Consider the following 18,332-nt stretch of genomic DNA (forward strand, 5'->3'; position numbering starts at 1 on the left):
GCCAACAACAAATTGTCACTATTTTTTGTGTTGAGTATATGCTATATGATACAGTGGTACCCCGCAAGACGAACGCCTCGCGAGACGAAAAACTCGCAAAACGAAAGGTTTTTTCGTTTTCGAGTTGCCTCGCAAGACGAATTTCCCTATGGGCTTGCTTCGCAAAACGAAGCTTGCCCCAGGGACAGAGGGTCTTCTCTTTTGAAGCAAGGGGCAGCGGGGAGAAGCGATCTTCTCCCCGCAGCCCCAGGTCCGGGGACAGCGGGAAGCGCTTCCCACTGCCCCCGGACCTCTTTTGAAGCAAGGGGCTGCGGGGAGATCGCTTCTCCCGGTGCTCCGAAGCCGGGCGGGGGGGAGGGAACACCTGCCCCCACCGCCCGGCTTCGGAACGCTGCTCCGAAGCGGGGCGGGGGGGCGGGAACACCTGCCCCCGCCGCCCCGCTTCGGAACGCTGCTCCGAAGCGGGGCGGGGGGGCGGGAACACCTGTCCCCGCCGCCGGGCTCCGGAGCGCTGCTGCGAAGCCGGGCGGGGGGGCGGGAACACATGCCCCCACCGCCCCGCTTCGGAACGCTGCTCCGAAGCGGGGCGGGGGGGCGGGAACACCTGCCCCAGCCGCCCCGCTTCGGAACGCTGCTCCGAAGCGGGGCGGGGGGGCGGGAACACCTTCTGAAGGCCCGCCAGCATTTTAAGATCGCCCCGGACAGCGGAGAAGTCCTCCGCTGTCCCAGGGTTTTTTAAAATGCTGGGGGTGGGAAGAAAAGCCCTTGTCCCCCCCCCCAGCCTTCAGAAGAGGTTCGGGGACAGACTGTCCCCGGACCTGGTCTGAAGGCGGTTTCCCTAGGAACGCATTAATTGATTTTCAATGCATTCCTATGGGAAACCGTGCATCGCAAGACGAAAAACTCGCAAGACGAAGAGACTTGCGGAACGAATTAATTTCGTCTTGCGAGGCACCACTGTAATTTATGGTCCTACTGTAATAGGTATCTAAAGCCATTTGCCACTGTTGCTGTATGTAGGTTTTAATTTATGTTTTTTATCTTATATTTTGGAATGCACATCCAGGGTTTTTTTGCTTTAATTTTTTTGGGGCCCCCAAGAGAGTGGGGCCCTAAGCAATAGCTTATTTAGCTTACACGTAAATCCGGCACTGTGTGTGCGTCCGTCCCCCCAAAAAAAAACCACTGCTCCCAAGGCTTGGTTTCCAGACCCTTGATCGTCTTGGTCGCCCTCCTCTGCACACCTTCCAGCTTGTCAACATCCTTCTCAAATTGTGGCGCCCAACATTGGACACAGTATTCCAGGTGTGGTCTGACCAAGGCAGAATAGAGTGGGACTATTCCTTCCCTTGATCTGGACACTAGACTTCTGTGGATGCAGCCTAGAATAGCACTAGCTTTTTTTGCTGCTGCATCACACTGTTGACTCATGTTCAGCTTATGGTCCACCAAGACTTCTAGATCCTTTTCACATGTACAGTCATACCTCGTTACGTTTGCCTCGGGTTAAATCTTTTCAGGTTGCGTCCCGCAGCGACCCGGAAGTACCAGAAAGGGTTACTTCCGGGTTTCACCACTCGCGCATGCGCAGATGCTCAAAATGATGGCACGCACACACACAAAAGTGACGAATCGCGACCCGTGCAGACGCGAGTCACGTTCTGCTCATTTTGTGAACGGGGCTCCGGAACAGATCCCATTCACAACCAGAGGTACTGCTGTACTGCTAGTAAGACAGGTGTCCCCCATCCTATATTTGGGGTTTTTCCTTCCTAAGTGCAGAACCTGACATTTGTCCCTATTGAAATTCATTGTTAGCTTGTGCCAGGTTCTCCGATGTGTTCTCATTTTGAATTCTGATTCTGTCTTCTGCGGCATTAGCTACCCCTCCCAGTTCGCTGTCACCTGCAAATTGGATGAGCATCCTCAGGACGAAACGTGCTAAGAGGAAGGCACGCTTGGCAAACCCTCACTGTGATCAACTCCTGCCCAGAAACCAATGTCTCCACTGTGGAAGGACATGTGTATCCAGACTTGGCCTCCATGGTCGCTTACAGACTCATGGAAGACAATTTTACTCGGCTTTAAGTGATTGCCGAAGGATGAGCATCCCCTAAACTCCTTCATCCAAGTCATTTATAAAGACATTGAACCACCTGTCCAGGACAGAACGCTTCCACTTTTCCCCAGGATGATGAGTAACCCTTACTGGACACCGGGTTATTTATTTAACAAGATTTATATACTGCTTTGAAATAGATCGCACTCCTCTTCTTCCATTTGGCAAACGACTGTACTGTTGAAATGGCAACGAGATCGCACTGGCCTATTTATTCTGAATGTTTGTGATGCCAATAAAGGTTTGATGATGATGATGATATACTGCTTACTTAAAAAAAAAACTAAAAAGTTACAGTGGTACCCCGGGTTAAGTACTTAAATTCGTTCCGGAAGTCGGTTCTTAACCTGAAACTGTTCTTAACCTGAGGTACCACTTTAGCTAATGGGGCCTCCTGCCAAAGCACGATTTCTGTTCTCATCCTGAAGCAAAGTTCTTAATCTGAAGCACTATTGCTGGGTTAGTGGAGTCTGTAACCTGAAGCGTATGTAACCCGAGGTACCACTGTACTGTACTTGGTTTTCATAAAATAATGCCCTTTCCATGTGTTACTTCATTAACTTCTATCATGTTGCCTCTTATTCGCTATTTTCAATCTGAACGAAAAAGCTTCAAACGTTGAACCCTTTCTTCATAGGGAAGCCGCTCCAGCCCCTCGGTTCTTTTGGGTTTCCCTTTTCTGGCCCTTTTCCCTGTTGAATGGTCTCTTTAAATGTGAAAGTTCATTATTGTTCCACAAGATGTAAATTTCTTTAAGGGCCAGAGCAAATAACAAGACCCATTTTTACAGCTGTGAAACAGTGTAGCAGGTGCTGCTAAATTGTGTTAATTAAGCTGTGTCAGCAATTGGGTATACAGTGGTACCTCAGGTTAAGTACTTAATTCGTTCTTAACCTGAATCTGTTCTTAACCTGAAGCACCACTTTAGCTAATGGGGCCTCCTGCTGCTGCCGCACCACCGGACCACGATTTCTGTTCTCAACCTGAAGCAAAGTTCTTAACCTGAAGCACTATTTCTGGGTTAGCGGAGTCTGTAACCTGAACTGTATGTAACCTGAAGCGTATGTAACCCAAGGTACCACTGTAGTATATAAATAAAGAGCAGCACCTAGCTCTCTCAGTACCCTGGGGGATGGGTTGGTGGTTGGGTCATGTTTGTTGATATATTTAGTGTAAAAGGAGTTTTTGCTTTTTTTATTAAAACCTTGTTAAAGTTATTTTTGAGTTCCTTGTGTTACCGGAAAAATCCGAGGGCTCCCTTGGACAAAAACAAAGACACCAACCAGGATAACTTGGAGCAAAACAGCAGCCTGTAGGCTTGGCCTTTATTGAACTGTTGCAACAGGGTGCTCCCCTCACTTGCAGGAGAGAAGAAAGACCCAGAAAGATGGTGTGCCAGACCTTATAAAAACTTTTGAAATTCCCATCCTCCAGGTCAAGCCCACCCCCAGAAACATCATGCATACATTACAGAAAGGAGGGGTTGAGGGAGGAGTTGTGGTGGTAACCTGAGTGTCTTGTCACCTGGCTGGTTCCTCCTTTCCCCCTGCCCATGAGTCACTTCCAGGAGACAAAAGGGAGTTGGCAGTTTCCTGCCCCCAGAGGGAAGATCTGATCATTGTCCTTTGTTTCAGTCCATGCTGAATCCACTCCCATATGCAAGTTCTTTGTGATCTTGATTGTCTTCTGTCTGGGATCATCAGGGTTGGCATAGCAACTGGGCAGGGCTCCTGTGGATGTGCTGGGATGGTGAAGGGATTATGGCTGACCAGAACCAAGCCAACCCCCTTTGATAGTCCTTGTCATATGGAGTAAAATAAAAATGGAACTGTGCAAATCCGATGTATGGTTGATTTTCTATGAATTTATAACAGAAATGTGGCGTATGTAGTGTGTGAAGTTTGTACAAACAGAATGATTGGGGTGTGGGGGGGTTCCTGCTATACTTGTAATGTGTGGTCTCCCCAGCAAGCTTTCTGCAGCGCAACTAAACTGCAAATAGCCAACATTCCCAACCCCGCGATGCCCTTTTTCAGATGAGGCGACCGCCATGGCGCCGGTATTTCCAACGCGGCCGCGCCAGAGGCCATTTCGTTTTCCTTTCCAAGGACATGGGATTTGCCTTATCACAGCGCCTTTTTACGAGCAGACAATAACGAAGACGCCAGCCCGTCCGTTTATTGATATTTATTCTTCTTCTCTTCCCCCGCCCTCCCCGGCGTACTCCGCCTTTCCCCCTCAAACGGCGCTCGGGGCGGTTGGCGCGAGGCGAGTCCTGCGCATCCTCGCCAAGGGAGAGAGGAGGCGGCGGCGGAAGAAGCGGCTCCGCGACGTCTCCCCTCCCCAAGGCCAACGGCGCCGCGCTCCCGAGCCAGGCCCGCGTTCCGAGCGGTCGGGCGTCGCGCGGTTGCTGAGGGGACGACGCGGGGCGACGGCAGCCTGCCTTTTCACCCCGCGTCAAGATGGCGGCGGCGGCGGCGACTCCTGCTGCCGCCGCTTCCCCCCCGCTTCAGGAGTTCTCCGTGGCCGAGGAGCGGAGCGGGCACTGCGCCGTGGTGGACGGCGGCTGCCTCTACGTGTGGGGGGGATACGTGGTAAGGAAGGGGCGAGGGAGGCGGCGGAGAAGCGGGGCGGCGGCGGCGGCGGGAGGCTCCGGGCGGCCGACAACAAAACAACTCCGTGAGGCGAAGGGGCGCTGGCTCCGCCCACTCGGGCGCTCGCTGAGGAGAGCAAAATGGGCGGGAAAGCATAACAGGGCGAGAGGCCCCGGAGGGGTGGGGGTTTGGAGGTAGAGGTGAAGCGGGATTGGAGAGAGGGGCCGTCGATTACCTAAGCGACGTCGCCTATTGGTCGGTGGTTTTTCGAGGCGCGGCGGCCGGCCTATTTTCCCGCCCCCTGCCCTGAGGAGACCTTCTGTTCTAGAGCGGTGTATAAATTCAATAAATAAAAGGGCGACTTGGTTCCCCGCCACTCGCCCTCTTTCGCCAATAACATTTCATTTCATAAGATTCAAACACCGCTTGGTTGTGGGGGGGGGGGGGCACACAAAACCTCAAAGCGGTTTACAAAATATAATAATAAAACAGTACAAATTGTCAGCAAGAAAAGTTAACCTTGGTTAAAAACTTTCCGAAAGCTGAAATGGCAGTCGTCTTAAAACATGGAAACTCGAAGACAACATCTGGGCGGGCTTGTGTAAATGAATGATTTTAGCAGGCATGGGAAAGGGCAGTGTGGTGTACCCCTGCTTGATGTCAATAGGCAGGGAGTTCCAAAGCGTAGGTGCCGCCACACGAGAAAATGAAATTATTACAAATGTGGAACAGATCTCATGGGACACCTGTAACAGTGCCAGTTCTGTCGATTGAAGCTGCTGGGTGGGCAATTATGGGGTGAGGCAACCTTGCAGGTAAATTGTCCCAGCCTTGTTGGAGCCATAGCATTGGGTGGCCTTCCCCAACCTGATGCCCTCCAGATGTTTTGGGCTACAGTGGTAATAACAACAACAACAACAACAACAACAACAATAATAATAATATATTATTTCTACCCCGCCCATCTGGCTGGGCCTCCCCAGCCACACTGGGCGGCTTCCATAGAAACCAAAAATACACTAAGATTTCACACGTTAAAAACTTCCCTGAACAGGGCTGCCTTAAGATGTCTTCTGAATGTCAGGTAGTTGTTTATTGCTTTGACATCTGGTGGGAGGGCGTTCCACAGGGCAGGCGCGACTACCGAGAAGGCCCTCTGCCTGGTTCCCTGTAACCTCACTTCTTGCAGAGAGGGAACCGCCAGAAGGCCCTCAGCGCTGGACCTCAGTGTCCGGGCAGAACGATGGGGGTGGAGACGCTCCTTCAGGTATACTGGACCGAGGCCGTTTAGGGCTTTAAAGGTCAGCTCCAACACTTTGAATTGTGCTCGGAAACGTACTGGGAGCCAATGTAGGTCTTTCAAGACCGGTCTTATATGGTCCCAGTCACCAGTCCGGCTGCCGCATTCTGGATTAGTTGTAGTTTCCGAGTCACCTTCAAAGGTAGCCCCACATAGAGTGCATTGCAGTAGTCCAAGCGGGAGATAACCAGAGCATGCACCACTCTGGCGAGACAGTCTGCAGGCAGATAGGGTCTCAGCCTGCGTACCAGATGGAGCTGGTAGACAGCTGCCCTGGACACAGATTTGACCTGCGCCTCCATGGACAGCTGTGAGTCCAAAATGACTTCCAGGCTGCGCACCTGGTCCTTCAGGGGCACAGTTACCCCATTCAGGACCAGGGAATCCTCCACACCTGCCCGCCTCCTGTCCCCCAAAAACAGCACTTCTGTCTTGTCAGGATTCAACCTCAATCTGTTATACCTTGGTTCTCAAATGCCTTGGTACTCAAACAACTTGGAACCCAAACACAGCAAACCCAGAAGTGTTCCGGTTTGCAAACTTTTTGTGGAAGCCAAATGTGCTCTGTTTTGAGTGTTATGCTTTTGTTTTGAGTGTTATGCTGATGATTTGAGTTTTACGCTTCTGTTTTGAGTGCCACTCTTCCGTTTTTAGTGTTATGCTGAGGTCTATCTGTTTTTGCTATTTATTTTGCATTTTTGTTTTTGTGGCTCTCTTTGTTTTTGTGACAGTTCAGCGATTGATTGATTGAGTGAGTGAGTGAGTGAGTGAGTGACTGCAGTACATTGTTTATTGCTTTAATTTTATGGATCCGTGGTCTCGTTAGATAATAAAATCCATGTTAAATTGATGTTATGGGGGTTGTTTTTAAAAGTCTGGAAAGGATGAATCCCTTTTGCATTACTTTCTATGGGAAAGCGCACCTTGTTTTTGGAACGCTTTGGTTTTGGAACAGGCTTCTGGAATGGATTAAGTTTGAGAACCAAGGTACCACTGTCCTACCTTGTCAGCCCCAGCCAGCACAAACATGCCTGCATGGCATGGGTGCAAGTCTTCCAGGATTCACAGCCAAGATGGTCCTGAGTGGCTTTAGAAGAGGATTGGACATATTCCTGGAGGATAATAGCCCTGATAGCTGTGCTCTGCCTCCATGCTTCTGAATAACAGTTGCAGGAAGCCACAGGAGCATTAGCCAGGGACCTCTGGCAGCAACCTCCACTTCTCATATGCAAACCTTCATCATTCAAATAATTATTTACAGTGCCATTAGCTGGATGATTGATTCTGGTTGTGATTTCTCTCCTCTGGCTTTGCTAGCAAACTGGAGGGATGCCATTTTAGTTTCACAAATACAGTGGTGCCCCGCAAGACAAATGCCTCGCAAGACGAAAAACTCGCTAGACGAAAGGGTTTTCTGTTTTTGCGTTACTTCGCTAGACGAATTTCCCTATGGGCTTGCTTCGCAAGACGAAAACGTCTTGCGCTTTTTTAAAAAAGCCACTTGAAGAGGCACAGTTGCGACGGACCGTGCTTCGCAAGACGAAAAACATCGCAAGACGAAAAGACTCGCGGAACGAATTATTTTCGTCTTGCGAGGCACCACTGTACAGTTCTTGGTTCTGCATGGATATCACACGTGCACGTCCTCCCAAATACGCCATTTGTGTGCAGCTAAATGATCACAGAAGATCAGCGCAGAAAGAGCAGTGGCTGACCTTTTGCTGAGATCTATGGGAGTACGGGAGAAGGTTGTGCCTTGCTATGGCTAGTCTGCCTTTCCCTGCCTTTGTTCAGGCACAAAGATCTTACAATGATTTTAGTACAAAATAATTCCACATGAGTGGCATAGTCTCCACATCTCTAGCTCCAGAATCCTGATTGCCGTGTGCCATGAGATTAGGCATTAAATATCCCAGTTTATGGTGGTTGGTTTTAATGCCTAATACTTCCCGAAAGTCATGATCACCACTAATACTTTTCACGATGAGCAACTTTTCAAAATAGGAATTTCTTTATTACATTGCTTTTAACAATACTGTTGAGTGCCTTGATTTCCCTGCTTCCCATTTGCTGCTGAACCAGACTTAATTTAATTTCCCAAGAGACCTTGGTGGAACTCTGAGCAGAGTGGATCTTAGGTAGCTAGCAAAACTCCTATATACAGGAAGATAATTCCATGAGTGTCCATTATTACAGCACTGCTTCCACAATCCAAATCACTTGATGAGAAGCTATAATTGGAAATGAAAAGTAGCTTGTTAGTAAAAAGGAAGATTTCCAGTGACCCTGATGAAACATTTGTATGCCTGTGATTTTCTTTCTTATTTTGGTTAGTCAATTGAAGAAAATGAAGTTTATTTACCTAACGATGAGCTGTGGATCTATGAAATTGACAGTGGAATATGGTAAGTCATATTATTTGCTGACAATTTTTAACAAGGACTTTATATCACAAGCCTTCATAAGTTTCAAAAGGCATGATCCTAAATTCCCTGGGTAAAAGTAAATCCCATGGATTTTCATGGACTTTCTGCATAATATGTGCTGGAAAATAGGTATCAGTATTTCTCCTTCCTTTTTATTGTATTGCTGCGACTAGTCCTGGAGGCTTTCAGCATGTGACAGTGGACACACCCCAGGAGTGGCTTTGACAGGCCGGCCAAAACGGGTGAGGGTAGCTGATGGGTGAGGGACTTCCTCTGCAAGCAAAGGCAGGCTCTGGCGGATTGAGCAGAAGAGACCAACAGTGGGTCCAATAGTCAAGAAGGCAGTTTCTGCATATGCTGTAGTGTAGAGCATGGGTCGGCAAACTAAGGTCCGCAGGTCGGATCAGGCCCAATTGCCTTCTGGATCCGGCCTGCGGATGGTCCGGGAATCATCACATGGATCGCCAGTGTGCGTGTTCTTTCCCTCTCCCTCTCATGGCAGCGGCGGCGACGCCTCCTCCCTCCCTCCTCCTGGCTTCTCCCCACCCTGCCTAGAGGAGGAAGGGGGCTGGGCTTTGTTTGCACACTGCTCATCGTCGCCCTGCCATCGCCGCCTGCCCCTGCCGCTCACAAGACACAGGTAAGCAGTCACCGGGGCTCGTGGGGCTCTTGCATCATCCCCCCCCCAAATATAGTCCGGCCCCCCACATGGTCTGAGGGACAGTGGACCGGCCCCCTGCTGAAAAAGTTTGCTGACCCCTGCTGTAGAGGGAAGTGAGGAGCAGCATGGGAATGTAGCCCATCTAAGAGAAGGAAAACTCTGACCCTAAACCTCTGCTGCCTTGTGTGATATCTTCAGGAGAAGAAAAGGTTAAAGAGTAAACCTTACACAAATCTGGAGAGGAGTCCATAAGACGGTTGGCCTGAACGTATTGCTCTGCTTTTCTTTGGACTGTAGCAAGGCGAAGAGAAGGCTTCAACCAGAGCCAGGGCCTTTTCCACACTGGCCCCGGCCTGGTGGAACGCTCTGTCTCATGAGACCAGGGCCCTGTAGGATCTGATTCCTTTCCGCAGGGCCTGTAAGACAGAGTTGTTTAATGTTTCAGTATTTTAATGTTGTATTTTAATCTTGTTTTTAAGTTGTATTTATTCAACTTGTTTTTATTATTGCTTGTTAGCCGCCCTGAGCCCAGCCTTGGCTGGGGTGGGCGGGGTATAAATAAAAATTATTATTATTATTATTATTATTATTATTATTATTATCATCATCATCTGGCCATCCCAGGACCTCCATACACACTGCCCAGGCTTGCATCCAAGGGAGGTCCCTTTGATGCTCCTAACACAGCAGTTTGACTTCATCCCCAGAGGCACACTCCATTGTCTCTTGAGACAGAGATACATGCCAATAGTAGGTTGTGTCTAGGGATGGCACCAGTGGGGTCTGGTCCATTAGGGCAAATGGGGCACTGCCCAACCAGCCTCAGTCTACCCTTCGCTAACTACTACCTGTATTTCATTACATATTTCATTCATGAATCGCTTCCCATGAGGGCTCCTGAAGGAATTTACTCCTGAATCTGTGGGTCAAATTATGGGATTTCTTATGCTCGCTGATTTACAGGTCGATGCATCTGATGGAAGGTGAATTGCCTCCATCCATGTCTGGAAGTTGCGGAGCATCTGTTAATGGAAAGCTGTACATCTTTGGAGGATATGATGACAAAGGATACAGCAATCGGGTAAAGGGTTCCTTTCTTTTTAGAAACTTTCGGATAGAATTACTAAGCATGTTAAGGATGAAATAGTATAGTAATGAGAATTAAACTGTTCAAGAAATCTTAACATTATGTTTTGATTTTATTTTCACACGGATGTAACAGGCTAGAACCAGAAGAACAACCTTAGGGTATGCCCAAGTATTTGAACCGCAGAACCTATCACACACACACACACACACACACACACACACACACACACACTCTTTTAACCCTCCTCCTTATTTCCATAATGATTTGCCATGTGATGCAGGCGCTTATGTTTGAGAAGCAGCCTGACTGGGTGTGTGTAATTTGTTTTGCAGTTCTGTGCATGTTATGCTGCTACCAAAAGAAGGGCAGCAACTCATTCATGCCAGTGTAAATTTGATGACCTGTTTGTTATGCTGCCATTCAAAATTTATAGAAGCCTGCAGAGCTGCCCTTTGATGTCAGAGGGACTCTGCTTGACACCGATGTTTAGGAACTGATCTTGACTAGATTCTGTGGAGTAACTAGATTCTATAACTCTTTATGATGGGGCTTCACAGTAATTAATTTTAGTAGAAGCTGTGACCAAACACCAATTGAGAGGTTAAGCCTTTCTGCTTCCTTTTATTTCTTTGGAATTTATGTTGCTGTTGTGGAAAAGGTTAAGGACAGTCTGACTTTCAACAGTTAAAATTAGAATACGGAAGCCCCCTGCAATGAGAAGTGCTGCTCATTATTAGCAGTGAGGAAGTGGAGGAAGAAGATTTTAAGCCTTTTCTATTAAAACTATAAAGGACTAAATATTACTGGTTGTTCTCTCCAGACACCGCTTTTGCCAGTTGGCACTTCATTTTTTCCAGAATATTGCTGTGTGTTGAAAGTGTCTTAATTTCCTTTTAAGCTCTATTATGTTAATTTGCGAACAAGAAATGGAACCTATTTGTGGAAAAAAATCACAGACTTTAAAGGGCAGCCTCCTACGCCACGTGACAAACTTGCCTGCTGGGTGTATAAAGACAGGTAATTGTCATGGGCGATTTCACAAATGGGGAGGTGGCATTAAGCTGGTGAAGAGACCAGGTTGTAATTCTGTGTGGCTTGATGACCTTTGTCTTCCCTTAATTCACTTGTGCTTCTGTTCCTTCACTTATAAAATGAGAATTGCGCTGATGTCGACAGCCTGCAAATTATGTGTGAGGCATGATACTGGATAGGATTAGAGCCCAAGGCAATATTAAAACCTTGTTAAATGACAGTGGTTCACTGACTTAGAAATATTAGATGATTAAAACATGAATGCATATTTGAGTTTTTCTCTGCTGATTGATCTGCATTTTGGTAGCACAGATAAGTCCTTTTACTCTTAAATGCCTTGCTCCAGTAGTTCCTTGCACACTGGAGGGTGGGAAGGTTTCACACACAAGGAGAATTGAAACAAGATGATTGCAGGTGTCAAAAGAACTATAGAGCTGCCTTCTCTAACCTGTTGCCTTCTAGGTGTGTGAGTTGTAGTCAAAAAGGTGTAGAAGGCAACAGGTTAGGGAAGGCTGCTCTAGAGGAATTACCGTATTTTTCGCTCTATAACACGCACCCGACCATTACACACACGTAGTTTTCAGAGGAGGAAAATCCGTAGGCATGCCACCCGTAGGCATTTCCTCCATAACACGCACAGACATTTCCCCTTACTTTCTAGGAGGAAAAAAGTGAGTGTTATGGTGCAAAAAATACGGTAAATTGGGGCATCTGATCTCTTCGATCTAATGGCAGGAATTAATTTGTAAATTTTAATTCTGATTTTTTTAAAAGGCTCATCTATTTTGGTGGCTATGGCTGTAGAAAGCAGAGTGAGCTGAGTGACTGTTTTGATGTTCATGATGCATATTGGGTAAGAGATCTGTTACAGTTTCAAATAAAGAGGACCCTGTGTTGGAAGGAATATTAGCAGTGGTTTTATCGTCTTTTATTCCTTCTCACCTACTGTTTCACTTCTTCTTTTCTTTCAGGGAGAACGGATATTCTGGGGATGGCACAATGACGTTCATGTTTTTGATACAACTACGCAAACTTGGTATCAGCCAAAAATTAAAGTAAGTGCTACTTGAACTCTGGATTTTTTGTTGTCATGTTTCGTTGTCCTCCAGAGGCTTTCCAAACACAATCTCACATATCTTTCCTTATGCTCTTGGATTGATATGAATATTCTGAATCATTTATTTATCGAAGTATTTCTAGGCTGCTTTTAAGGGTAATGCCCTACCATAGTAAAAAAACAAATCTGCAAACACAGACATTTTAAAGTATTTCTAAGAAATAAAAACCTATTGCAGTCTTAGGAGACGACAGCAGTGAACCAAACTGGTTTTGAGGCCAGTTTGAATGCCTGAACTGAAGAGGCCAATGCAATCCACACAGAAGAGACATCATAGGTGAACCTAGACAGGGTGCTGTTGTAAATAAAAATATGCCCTTTTCCCTTATGGGGTATCCAAGAGCCCATATAGAGTCCTTACATAGGTTCCCTATTGGTAGGAGAAAATAACAGAGGCCAACCAGAGAATATTGAGAAGCAAAGCAGCTAGTAAGCTTGATCTTTATTGATCTGTTGCAACAGGGTACTCCCCTCACACGCAGGAGAGGAAGAGGACCCAGAACAATGGCCTGCCAGGCCTTATAAAGACTTTTGAAATTCCCATCCTCTAGATCAAGACCACCCCCAGAAACATTATGCCTACATCACAGAAGGGGTGTAACCTAAGACCACCCCTCAGATACATCCCACCTACATCACAGAAATTTAAATGTTGTTTTTCTCCTGTCCCAGTTTATCTCCTGTCTGGCAAGTTGCTTGATTGGATTTCTGGGGAGCCTGGCCATTCTTTTGTAGTGCTAAAATACTTATTTCCTGGGCCAGGTCACAGGCTCACACCTTATTCATATCTTTGAGACAGGATTTGAGAGGAAGAGACAATGGGGAGGCTTTTCCATTTTTTTACCATGCAGAGAAACATTTGCTCAGTTTAGGAATCAAAATGGTTCCAGGTTGGCTTTCCTGTGTTGATCTATGTGTGTGCAGTTATGAACATTACTATATACTTAAGACCATAAAATTCCTATCACATTATTCCCCCCTTTGGGGCTAGTATTTTTCTTAAAAATTTTTGCCCCACAAATAATATCGTATGTTGTAAATGGATGTGTTTGTATAAATACATCATATAAAAATAACACATGTTGCGTCTTGCTACTAAATTACTTGTGGCATTCTAACACTTTGGGAGAGACCATTTACTCAATAGTTGTCTATGCTTTACACTTAGCAGGAAGGTAAGGTCCACTAATGACTGAAAAGTGCAGTTTGCTTCCCCCCCGCCATTTTTGTGTTCTCAGGTGTCAAGGTAGCTCTTCTGTGGTCTCACACTGACATAGTGCTACAGCAACACATCCTGTCTGTTGAATCCCCTCAGGGCTTTCATTTAACCATGTTGCCTGGCATTCACCATAGCTGGCACAGGTTTGGGCATCTCGTGAGGGAGAGGTCTTCGCCTTGGCCTTTAGCTATGGGATTTTATTATAGGCTGTGGTCATGGGAAGCTGCTCACTTGCACTTAAAGGACCAAAAAGCTAATTGCAGCCTGGATACACTTGCCCAATTCAAACTGAGTCCAATTTGAATTTATCTTGCCCCATGGTTCTCAAGTCTTCAAACCAATCTGTTAAAAGAAAACCATTCTTAAAAAGGGCACTTTGTCCAAATAAGTCAATTTAAGTCTATAAGGGATCATTCCTGCTAAACCAAAGCATATCCACCTTCATGTACCTGGTGTTTTATGGATCCAGAAGTTTGTCCTTGGCAAAGCGAGGTTTAACACATTTTAAAATGGATAGGGAAGATTGGCATAGTGCCAGGTGGGACAATGTGGTTATAAATTGATCTAAACATTGGACTACACAATAGTGTGAGCTAGTAGAAAGTATAAAATGCATGAGAATTCTCCATTGATGTGTAAGCAATAAGACATTAAACATAAAAACAGTTACACACAATAAAATTGCCCCCCTTTGTGGAAATCACACTGTCAGACACATTTCAACATTCTTACATAATAACACATAATACAAAACAAAATAATTAAATATCTGTTGCATATCTTGACCCAATTGTGATCTTTTACGTATGTATCTTTTGAATCCTGGAGCAGAGGCTTGAGGTTCAAGTGAAAAAATGTCCTTGCAATTCAACTCCTCCCCCCTTTGTCAGCCCCCCCCCCCGTCAGTCTATAGCCTTTGAAAGAGATAACTGTGGGCACTTTGAAAACTCTGGTGTTGCAGGTCTTGTGAGTTGAGGGGTTGTTGCTGCTTTTCATCATTGCACATCTGTAGAAGTGATATCCTGTAAGGGGGCAGGGTTTTGGGGAGACTTAAACACACAGTTAGAAGGGGAAGGAAGGGGCAAAAGGCAAAAAGGATGTCCTCCAGTTTCCATGGGAAGCTGCAAATAATAACAATCTTAGTGGATTAAACATTTTATTCATTATCATTATTGGACTATTTTGATTGTTGTTAGCCGCCCTGAGCCCAGCTTCGGCTGGGGAGGGCAGGATATAAATAAAATTTATTATTTATTATTATTTATTATCACATTTCCATATAATTACTGTTATTATCTGCTAAGTTTGTTTGCTTTCCTTCACTTAGTTTTTGTTGTTGTTGTTCTTTTCATACTCCACATGTATAGAAAGAGAACTGTAAAAAAATACAAAGGTTAAAAAATACAAAAGAAAGCAAAAAATTAGATTACCAATCAGATGAAAACAAACTTGACACAAGGACATCAGATTTAGAAAAGAATTATTATTAAATATATTATCAAAACCACGCAGATTACTACTAGACTGAAAAAAATGGGAAAACAATGGGGGGAAAAAACCTTTAAATTCACCATGTGCTATCTGATAAAAGAACTTCATGAAACTGACTTTCAACATGTGATGAACATGTCCCCAAAGTAGAACACACACACACAAAATGAGCTATGAGGAACCAAAAATAAATAAATGCTAAGGCACACAATAAGTAACCTGAAGTAATCTGTTTTGGCATTCTAACATCCCAAATGAAAATAAAATAGTGTTTGTTGATGTGACAACATCAGCTGTAATGTTAATACTGGGAAATGAGTTAATTCCAAGAAAAAATGAATGGCAATTTAAAGTTGTGCAAGTACCTTGCACTAGCCAAAATGACAGAATTAATAAGAAATGCTCAGGCAAAAAGGTAAACAAATACCATTCCACAAACAATGTTTGATTGTGCTTTGATTAATTTCATATATATATAATGGAAGAACTGATAAAACGAACTTAATAAACGAAAACAGATTATTTGTAACCTAAAAAAAATGTCAAAGCCACAAAGAGATAGAAGGAAATCAACTAATATAGCAGGGATTCAGACTTGTTTTGCTGAACAGAAAGAAAGTGACTGTTTGGCTTTAAGGGAAGAAAGACAAAAGGAAAACAAATGCAATTACTTTTTATAGAGTATTTAAATCACTGTTTGCATCCCCTCATTATCATTTGTGCTGTGGGAGAAAAGAAGGGACACTCTGTTAAAAGGGAAAATTATTTCATGTGAGAGGTCTGTCAGGAAATGCTGTTCCTAAAATGCATAGGCATATACACACCTGTTGAAAGGGAAAATTATTTCATGTGAGAGGTTTGTCAGGAAATGCTGTTCCTAAAATGCATAGGCATACACACACACACACACACACACACACACACACACACACGGGGAGAAACTGCTCAAGAGAGGAACTCACAGTGGGAGTGCTTTGATATTTACCTGTGAAAAGAATTTGGCATGTCCAGTACTTAACTCTATTGTCTTAAGTAGCCCCTGGAGCAAAACACATTAAGGGTGATTTCCCTGATGGTTCCAAGTTTTCTTTTGATTTGGAAGAAACCTCCTCTCCCCCCTTACAGTTCCCCCCTTCCTCCCTCTCTCTTCTTTAGCTGATCTAGCCTCTGTGCATGTGCAGAGTTCATGTCTCAGCAAACCTTTTATACTATTGAAAATGTTGCATCCTTTGGCTAAATTAGAATAAGGAAGGGAAAGGTAAGGAGTAGATTTTTAAAATAGGGTTAGATTTTTAAAACAAAAAAGAGAAACTCAGCAATTTAAGTATTCACCAAAGCTAGCAATTTCAGCCCAAGCAAACGAGACTGCTTCCTTTATGTACAGGAAAGGGCTAATATCCCTCTGGCCATTCGCGGAACAATCAACCGCTCTCTTATTTATGAGTAAAAATGGCCAGAGAGTTAGAATTCATAGGATTTTTATTTATTTATTTATTTTAACATTCTCAGTCATGGTCAAGGCTAATTCTACTTAACTATATGAATTTTTATGTGCTTAAACTTTGAGTAGTCTTTTAAGTCTGATTTTTGTAAATAATAGACAAAATGATAAACACTGTAATCACTTAAATGCCTGATATCACCAGTTCTGCTTCAAACATCATGGCTTTCACCTCTCACCTTTTAAAAAACAAAGAGCAAATCTGGGCTGAATTTCAACTCATCAGCCACAATTGGGAAAGTTGAAAGGGACCTGGGGTCATCTAGTCCAACCCTAAAATACAGGGTTCATAGCAAGATTTGTACTACCAGAAACACACACATTCATCTCTCACCTTTAAAAACAAAGAGCAAATCTGGGCTGGATTTCAACTCATCAGCCACAAATTGGGAAAGTTGAAAGGGACCTGGGTCATCTAGTCCAACCCTAAAATACAGGGTTCATAGCAAGATTTGTACTACCAGAAACACACACATACTTATGTACACAGACACAACTGGGGAAGAGACCACAAGCCATGCGCCTATCATGTACTAAGGAAGAGGAAAATAAAAGTACCCAACCCTTTTAGCAGATCTTGAAGCTAGTTTGAGTGAGTGTTTACTTCCTTAGACTAAAGAGTGAAAGTTCCTAGATAAATTATCTTTAAAGACTGAAGTGAACATTTTTCCTAAGATAGGGAGAGGATCTCTTATAAAGCATAGTTAAAAAAGCCATAGATTTGATTTAAAAGGAATACAAAAGTAAACAATTTTTCCTGAACTTGCAGAGGAATAGTAAGCCTAATCTATGCCCCCCCCCTGCAGTTTCCTTTAAAGGAAGCTTACTCGGGAGTAAATTTACCTGGCACAGAATAAGAAGGAGAAGGGGAAAAAACCTGAAAGAGACAGAATGAAACAAGGGGGGGCATTTTCTAAGAAAAGAGGCCAGGACGTCTTATAGAGACTGATATCAGGAGCCTTACAATAACTCTTCTGTCCAACCAGATCAAAGTTAAAACTGGACTCACATATTTTTCTTAGAAGGAACACCATACTTTCATAGGCATATGCTTAATGAAATACATACACTGCATTTTAGCTTGAGAGAGCAGTTGGCTCAACTAGGCTTTTGCAGCAGAAACATTAGGTTAACTTAGACTGGAACACAGGTGTAGTCACAAACTCAAAAGTTACAACACAACATCATTTACCATTAGACTTAAAATCACCCTCCCCACTGAAACTAGAGAAAGGAGGTGGGGTAATCCTCCTTTCAGAACACAAGTAGCACGTATACAGGATTTTACCACTTGGGAGAAAAACTCTCTTTTAGAGCCTCTTTAACAAACATTTGCACACTTCATTCTCAATTTTTGTCTTGTTTAAGACTGATAAGGTTCAACATGGCTTCCTTAGATTTAGAACTTGGAGCAAGCTTGCATTTTTATTTTAGATGGTACATTTAAGATAAGCAGCTGCTGGATGTTGTCTAAGTACAATTTAAACACAGGAAAAACGTTTCTTAAACACAAATTGAAGGGGACTGTTAGAGTCCAGGCGGGAAGTAAGCACCAACTGGGCTTCTTTCCCATCAGGAGTCTGTGGGTTCATTTCTTTTGATTGAGGTGCACCCATTTTAAGAATTTTAATGGCGCTAGCTTTTACTTTTATACTGCAGTCGGGGTTTTATCCCCACTTCTCAGGAAACACAATAAATAACCCACAGTACACTCAATTTGGACAACTCCGAGAATTAGTACTGTGACACACCGCCGTTCGTCTGGCCTGACTTACTAGGCTG

General features: G+C 44.6%; 1 protein-coding gene across 4 annotated transcripts in view; it reads left to right on the forward strand.

Annotated features, from left to right (window-relative positions):
• The first annotated feature begins 4,148 nt into the window (after positions 1–4,148).
• The window catches only part of KLHDC1 (kelch domain containing 1), a 28,850-nt gene continuing 14,666 nt past the window's right edge, over positions 4,149–18,332 (forward strand). The window contains exons 1-6 of one of the 4 annotated variants that reach the window (XM_083515659.1): positions 4,149–4,713; positions 8,348–8,418; positions 10,064–10,181; positions 11,089–11,207; positions 11,997–12,075; positions 12,194–12,277. In XM_083515659.1, coding sequence (XP_083371785.1) covers positions 4,582–4,713; positions 8,348–8,418; positions 10,064–10,181; positions 11,089–11,207; positions 11,997–12,075; positions 12,194–12,277 — 603 coding nt within the window. In that variant the 5' untranslated portion in view covers positions 4,149–4,581. Of the gene's footprint in view, positions 4,714–5,042; positions 5,125–8,345; positions 8,419–10,063; positions 10,182–11,088; positions 11,208–11,996; positions 12,076–12,193; positions 12,278–18,332 lie in introns of those variants that run through there. The other 3 variants (XM_083515661.1, XM_083515662.1, XM_083515660.1) reach the window with 3 other exon arrangements.

This window comes from Podarcis liolepis (assembly GCF_965112155.1).
Source record: "Podarcis liolepis genome assembly, chromosome: 1".
In the NCBI taxonomy this organism is placed as follows: domain Eukaryota; kingdom Metazoa; phylum Chordata; class Lepidosauria; order Squamata; family Lacertidae; genus Podarcis; species Podarcis liolepis.